The sequence below is a fragment of the Dromiciops gliroides genome, chromosome 3 (assembly GCF_019393635.1).
Source record: "Dromiciops gliroides isolate mDroGli1 chromosome 3, mDroGli1.pri, whole genome shotgun sequence".
NCBI classification, from domain to species: domain Eukaryota; kingdom Metazoa; phylum Chordata; class Mammalia; order Microbiotheria; family Microbiotheriidae; genus Dromiciops; species Dromiciops gliroides.
In genome coordinates, this window is record NC_057863.1 from 351,872,897 (window position 1) to 351,881,127 (window position 8,231).

At 38.4% G+C, this 8,231-nt stretch overlaps 1 protein-coding gene across 1 annotated transcript; it reads left to right on the forward strand.

Moving 5' to 3' along the window:
* The first annotated feature begins 4,057 nt into the window (after positions 1-4,057).
* LOC122747598 (olfactory receptor 6X1) lies at positions 4,058-5,050 on the forward strand. The gene has a single exon (XM_043993530.1). The coding sequence runs from the start codon at positions 4,112-4,114 to the stop codon at positions 5,048-5,050; it is 939 nt and encodes a 312-aa protein (XP_043849465.1). The 5' UTR covers positions 4,058-4,111.
* Positions 5,051-8,231: the final 3,181 nt, after the last annotated feature.

Here is an 8,231-nt window from a genome sequence, read left to right on the forward strand (position 1 = left end):
CTTGCCATCTGCCCTGCCCTGACACTCTCTAGACCCATCTTGCTCTGTCATCTGACTTCCTGATACAAACTAAGGACCTCTGGGTCTTGCTATCTATACCAGTGCTGTACGCTTAGGCTTTTCCATGCCCCTCATTCCCCGTAATTGAACTTTCTTTTTATACGTTATTTGTATAAAGTTTGAGCTCCTGGAAAGCACAGACTTTCTCTTTTCTATTTGCACACGGTGCTTGGCATTTAATAAATGCTTTTTTCATTCATTCATTCTACTTTGAAGAGTAGCTACAAGTCACAAAAGGGAACAGGCATAAAAGTTGGAAACCCTTCTCCTTCTCCCCCATCTTACAGGCAAAGGAATCATTTGTATCAATTAAGATTTACCAGACAGAAAATTCTTAGCATGAATGATGAGTAAACTTCTACTGAGGCCTTTCCCATCTGGGAGTCTCTGGAGAAAATCCATAGAGACTAGAATCCCAGAGGGGGACAATATGAAAAAGCCCAGCCAGAGAAGTGATTATTTTGAGAGGGTAAATCTTGACCAAAAATGAACTTGAAATTGCATACTCAATACAATTCTCCTAAAGTCACAAGGAACTTGCCCACTTTCCTGAAGGCTTTTGCCACAGTAATTTACACAGGTACTTGCTACTAGTTTTAGAAAAGACTCATTTGCCTGTTGCTAAAAGGAGGGGCAGAAAAGATTTGATTTACGTAGTTTGTGACCATTTATCATCCTTCTTTTGAAGTCCACTTGTGAGCAAGGCCGCAGCCCAGCACTGCAGAAGACTGGGAACTTTTGCTTGGGAATCAGGAGGACAGTGAGTATGATTTGTGATACTCTGAGGGATAGATGGTAAAATTACATTTCTTCAGTAAGGCATTGGTCAAAACATTGATTGTCGATTTAAATTGTTTCATTCTTGTTCAGAAGAGCATAGACCTGTATCTCATTTATTTGAAAAAGTCTCAATGCCTCTTTCCCAGAACCATCAATTCTTGGGATAAACTTCAAACTAATGATTTTGATTCTTTATCATTAAGTACAAGTCAGCCATATTCCACCTCAATAAAAGCTCCTGAAGAGCCACTGTGTGGGTGGTTGCATCCCCTCTGCACTCTTATCATCTCTGTGGCCTACCACATCAGGTTTGAGTTTATTCTGTGTCCCTCATTGGATGGGTGGGCTCTAACTTGGTTCCTTCAGATCTACTGAGTCCAGTTCTTTAGACTCAATCCAACAAACATTTATTAAACACCTACTTTGTGTAAGGTACCAGAGAAGGCAACTTCTGCTGTAAATATGTCCCATGAGTTCTAACACTGTATCTAGCCCAGAAAAAATAACAAATGGAAACTTATAAGGTATCTAGAACATACTTATTTTTGAAAAGAAACTATTTTTTAGCATAGACATAGAGCAGTTGAAATAACATTGATCAGGTTCAGAGGATCTGAGTCCAAGTCCTAGCCCTGCCATTTATCAGTAAGGAAGCCTTTAGTAAGTCCTTACACAGCTTTCTCACTAGTAACATGAGGATAATAATACTTGTACTATTTCACAGGGTTATGAGGAAAGGTCTTTGCAAACCTGAAAGTTTTAAATGTGTGTTTTGATTATTACAGCCCCAGACAGAAAATAAAGAACCAAACTAAGCTTTTTTTTTCTTGTCTATTTTATGAATTGAAACTGAAAAGGTCATAGAAAAACTGGCATCCCTTTATGTCAGTGTGGTCTTAATTCTGAAAGTCCTATAAATATAATACATCCCAAAATGGTGAAAGCTGAATTAAGTCATCTCACAATAATAATAAAAAAAGGACAAACTTCAGGGATTGCAGGAACATACCATGGAATGGTGTCTCTACTGTTAAGGAAAGATAGCAACAGATCTGCATGCAGCAAAGCAAGAATGGGAAACTCCACTATGATAAGGGAAAATTGAAAATAGAAACCAATATGAAAGCAGCAGTCCAGAAAACAGGCTACTTGAGTCTTTAGTATGGAAAACACTGCAGAGTGCATCTTCAGCAGCATTTTGAATTATATACAATAATGAGACTTTATGCAAGAATAGTAACGCAAGAACAATAAACCATATATGGTGATTATTATAGAGAGAGTATAGATGATAAAAACTACATTAATGAATTGAAGAGTGCAAAGTTTGGTCTAGTATGTTTTCACCTCCATTTCTACAAAATGCTGCTTTGGTAGTCCTCAGCTATGGGTCTGAAACCAGGTTTATGTAAGAGTGTTTGCCTCTGAAGGTGTATGTGTAGGTAAAAAGAATGCCTCCTCATTCCTTTATGGGAGTAGACATTACCACATCTGTCAGATGTGAGGGCCCAGGCTGACCACTTAGCATCTTGTTCCCAAGCACAGACTAAACCACTTACAGCTTCATAGGAATATGTTAGAGCTGATGGCCATGTAAAGTGGGAACAGTTGTCTCTTGGAGATAAGTGCAGACTCCAGAAGATAATATGGGAAGGGAGAGAAAAAAGTTTTCTCCCTGAGCACTAGAGGAATTCATGTTCCATTACATAGAGAAAGAATCAAACAGTGGATAACAAGTAATTTTGTGTTGCTCTCCATGCCAAGATTTACTATACACATTGATAACTGTGTAATTAATGCCTGAGCATTTTACAGAGAAGCCTTCCTCACAAAAGAGATGAATACATAATAAGTAAGCCTCAAGGAGAAAGGTCACTGTCTTCCTTTTTCTTTTCCCTAGCAATTATAAGAAAAATAGGAAGCAAGGTCTGGAGCAGATGTGCTCATCTGCTGATATATGAACAGAAGGGAAGTTTTATTGTGTAAAAGGAATGTTCTGTGTCATTTAAAAAAAAAAAGTCTTTGGAAGAAATCCACTTCCCAGTATGGTTGTTAAGCAGTAGTGCCCTTGTGGATACTCACAGGGAATATTCAACCAACTCCTTCCCTTTCACATTTAATTTCTGACTTGATGTTATGCATAGATTAGTGTTTGCTAAGTAACCTGGGACAATATTTTCAGTCTGCAAACATTTTTACAGCCGAAGGTTATTTCTTAAAACTTTTACACTTTAAAACCAGAATTCTCCTTTCCCTCTGCTGTATAATATGTGTCATCTTTCGACTTTTTACCCCTCCTTCTTTGTGGCTCCCAATTCTTCCACCAAAAAAACCACCACTTCCACCTACCCACCAACTCCAAACACTAAGCACTGCCTTACTGAGGCATTTCAGTACTTAGATCAGCTCATGTTAGGAAATGTAGAGTTTATCTCCCCACAGCATGAATTGGGCTGGCAAATACTGATATAAACTTTTCCACATTGATGACTGTTGACAGGGTGGCAATCATAAGCTTTCCTTAAAAATTGCTTTTCCTATCTTTGGATTTAAAATTTTATTTAAGTCTTATCTTTCCTTAACTTTTTTTATTCATTGCTGACTTGTACTAGATATCCCTGAAGCTGAATTTGGTCTTGAATCCTTTTTGAAGACTCTATTTGGAAATAGACTTGCATTGAAAACATCAATTCTATTTGCTAGGGTATGTTCATCACTAATAAAAGTGTAAGTTTTAAAATTCTATTGTTATCTACAACTACTTGGCTACATATACCACATCAACTTAACAAAGGACAAATTGATAAATTTATAAATAAATTATAATTGTAAATTAATAAAGTTCTTAAAATATGACAGGTGAAGTATTCATTTTTATTACCATATTTTATTTCTATGGTAAATACTATTACACTCAGAAAATTTGTATTCAGTGAGCAGCTCAACTAGTCAAGTGCCACATGATAAGTTGTTACATTCAAGATAATTTTTTTTTCATATTTCCAATTTACTGTATGCTTTCAGGAGTCTTGTAATTATGATTTAACTGGAAGTAGATACTAATAATCATATACAAAAGAAACAAAATAGTGAAACCAAATGTATAAGGATTTGAGTAGAAAGATGACTATTCAAATTTCCTGGCTCCATTCTATGAGGGACTTTATTATAATAGTTAGAAAGTTTCCCCTTTGTACCAGACTACATTTTAGTGATACTAAGATACTACTTTCTTTCTCTTTGCCTGTTTTCTAGAGGGATAGCAAAGGACATGAGAAATGGCACATTGGTCACAGAGTTTATTCTCCTAGGCTTTCCAGACATCCATGGACTGCAGGTTCCCCTCTTCATAGTGATCTTCCTGATCTATATTTTAACCATTTTTGGAAATGGACTTATCATTGCTATTGTCTGGGCTGAGCCAAGACTACAAACCCCTATGTACTTCTTCCTTAGCAACCTGTCCTTCTTGGAGATTTGGTATACCACCACTGTCATTCCCAAGCTGCTGGAAACTTTTGTGGTGGCAAGGACAATCATCTGTGTTCCCTGCTGCCTGCTACAATCCTTCTTCCACTTCTTTTTGGGCACAACTGAGTTTTTCATCCTCACAGTCATGTCTTTTGATCGTTACCTGGCCATCTGCAAGCCCCTCCACTACTCTACTCTCATGACCAGCTCCCTCTGCCTCCAGCTAGCCCTCAGTTCTTGGATGATAGGATTCACCATTGTCTTCTGTCAGACAGTTCTGATTTTTCAGTTACCTTTCTGTGGCAACAACACCATCAACCACTTCTACTGTGACGTTGGCCCCATCCTGAAAATGGCCTGTGCAGATACCAGCCTACTAGAGTTTCTGGGTCTTCTAGCAACTAGCCTGATCATACCAGGGTCACTTGTCTTCACAGTAGTTTCTTATATTTATATAGTGTCCACTATCCTGAAGATCCCCTCAGCCACAGGTCGCCAGAAGGCATTCTCTACCTGTGCTTCTCACCTAACTGTTGTTTCTCTGCTGTATGGAGCAGTTCTGTTCATGTACCTGAGACCCACAGCACATTCCTCATTCAAGATAAACAAGGTGGTATCTGTGCTCAACACTATCCTCACCCCACTTTTGAATCCGTTCATTTATACTATTAGAAATAAGGAGGTAAAAGGAGCACTGTGGAAGGCAATGGCATGTCAAAAAGCCAGTTACCATGGGTGAGATATGCTGTATAATAAAGTGATTTCAACCAGAGTCAAAAGGAGTAGACCCCAAGTTTCTAAGAATTTACAACTCAGTGTTGTACAGTGCAGTCACATAGGACAATGGAGTAAAATGACCAATCTGTTTTTTGAGAATTTGTTGGCTATGAAAAGAAAGAGGTCTCTTAGATGGGAGAAAAAGCCTAATACTGCTTTGGAAAAATATTCCCTTCCCATTAGATGGCTGGAGTACAACTTGAGAGCCATGAAAGCTTCCTCTGATAAATTTTGATGACAGTTCATAGGCAAATGAAATAAACTAATTCTCTATCCTTAAATTAATGAACCCTTTGGAGGCCCAAGCTTTTATATAAACCAGAGTCTGAAGGTATACTGTGAGTAGTACATGGTTAGTCACTGTAAGGTGATATCTACCACTGGCTGTAACCTAGACAAATACTTAGTTACTCAAGCCTCAAACAAGACAAGTGCTTTCGAAGAATCAGCATATTAAGGAAACCATTAGGAGTGAATCAGAATTCCTTGTTATTTTATTGTAATTAGTATTATTTACTATTATCAAATTACTTAGCATTATTTTAATTATCAGTATAACAGTATTATTTATATAATATATAAAACTGAATTACTATTATCTACTATTATCTCTTCCCATTTTTTTAATCAAAGAACATAAGATCATTGATTTATAGCTAGAAGAAAACATAGAGATTGCCTAGTATAATTACCTCATTTAACAGATAAGAAAACTGAGACCTAGAGAAGTGAAATGACTTGGCCTGAGTCACACCATCGGTCAATGGAAAATTCAGGTTATCCAACTCTAGTCAGTGCTCTTTCTACTACACTGCCCTTTCTACTACACTATTCAACCCACACATCTTTGATCTATGTTCTATGTTCCACACTGAAAAAGTCAAACACAAGTTCAGTCTTTCTGATTCAATGATACAAATCATGGTTACTGTGATCATAGTGTCATAGACGCCTGCATTGTCCAATTTCCTGTGCAACATTATAGCTCTCTCCATAATGGGAAGGAATCAAACAAGAATACAGCTAACAAAATACAAATAGCACATTACTACCACCCCTTTTTGGATCCCTGGATATTATTTTCCTACTAATTTTTTTTTAAGTGAGGCAATTGGGGTTAAATGACTTGCCCAGGGTCACACAGCTAGTAAGTGTCAAGTGTCTGAGACTGGATTTGAACTTAGGTCCTCCTGAATCCAGCGCCAGTGCTCAATCCACTGCGCCACCTAACTGCCCCCTTCCTACTAACTTTTAATGACAAAAAACTAGGTTTAAAGATAGTTCTTAACCAAATCCTGTTTAGATTACTGAGATCTTGAGTTAGTTTGTTGCTGAATACAAGGCAAATTCTAAAAACTTCCTGCCACCTCCCTAATGGGCCTGTCTCTAACTAAAGTCACCTCTGCCTTTATATAGAATCAGATTATTCCATTGTATTTGTAAAGACCCATTCAGGAGAGGGGCCAGCCATTCCTGCTGCTAAGAACAAATTTTGGGGCAGCTAGGTGGTACAGTGGATAAGGCATCGACCTTGGATTCAGGAGGACCTGAGTTCAAATCCGGCCTTAGACCCTTGACACTTACCTGGGCAAGTCACTTAACCCCAATTGCCTCACTAAAAAAAAAAATTGTCTTAATCAAACTCATAGTACTAACAGTACTAATTAGTATCTAGTACTAACTAGGTTTCTTCTCAAGCTCAGAAGACTGAAGTTTTCTCCAGTCCCTACCCTACAAAATAAATTAGAAGATAATTACTCACGCCAGAAAAGGTATCTTTTGCAAAAGATATGACAAAATATTTTAACTAAGTCCTCCTATTGCATTTAAAATAGTCTTCAATTTACTGACTATTCAGAAATTCATATATAGTGATCTGATCCAGACATCGGGTTAGAAAAAAGAATGCATTTGCTCTGGCACTTCGAAGAGGATTACTCCTATCTATATTATCAGCAGGATTCATTCTGTTTAACTGCCTTCTCTCTCCCTTTGTAAGAGAACTCTCTTTTCAATTCCTCATATTGACTTATCTGATACCACCTAACACATTACCTTGAAAAATATGCACTTGATAAGTATTTGCAGAATTAACAGCTTGACATGGCCAAGGCCCATAGTCAGAGGAAATCAGAATAGGTAAGGCTTGCTAAATCACTTTACAAAATCTTAACGTGGGAGAATGCAAGTTTGTTGTTTTCGTCATAATATATATCTTTTAGCTGATACAGGGTACAATTCTTAAAGCGGTCAAAGATCTAACCATCAAAGTAAGTTGCTTAAATGTTCCAGTAGCACTGAAAGAGAGTGAAAGACAGCCAAAGGGAAGAAGATATGGACACAGAGACACATCCAGTGAGCCAAAAAGAGAGGTTCAAAGACAGACATTTGGCAAAGATACAGAGGTTTGTGTGGTAAGGGAAAGCCAGAGGGACAGAGAGACAGTCAGAGATACAGAATCAGAGAGAAACAAAGACAGAGAAAGTGGTGAATGAAGAGAAATAGGGGCACAAAGAGTCGAGGAAGGGGATAGAGACATAAGGAGACCTAGCAACAAATAAATATACAGATAAATGAGTAAGGGAGAGGAAATCAAAGTGACACAGAAAAAGGAGACTCGGACATTCATGAAGGAGAATGAGAGAGACACAAGGTGAGGATAGAAAGAAAAGAGGTACAAAAAGAGATTCCTGAAGGGTAAAAGGGGCAAAAACAAAGTGGGTTGGGGGTGGAGGGGAGAGACAGAGATAGAGACAAAGAGAAACAAAGACAGGGAAAGAGAGACAGGCAGAATGAGGGGCTGATCCAGATTCAGGGGTTACTGGGATAGAGCAAAAGAAGCAGAAACAGTGAGGCAAACAGAGATAGAGAGACAGAAGCAGGCACAGTGAGACAGCCTTATCACAGAGACAGGCAAAGAAGAAGACAGGAAGGGTCAGAGAGGCAAAGACAGATATAGAAAAAGTCAGGAGAAACAGAGACAGTCAAGAGGCCAACAAGAAGGCAGAGACAGGGAGAACAAAGACAAACAAAGAAGCAGGGGCGACAGAGACGCAGAGACGGGGAGACAGAAAAGACGAGATCGAGATACACCAATGAAAAAGACAGAGCTAGGGTAGCGGAGAAAGAGTCGGGGAGAGACG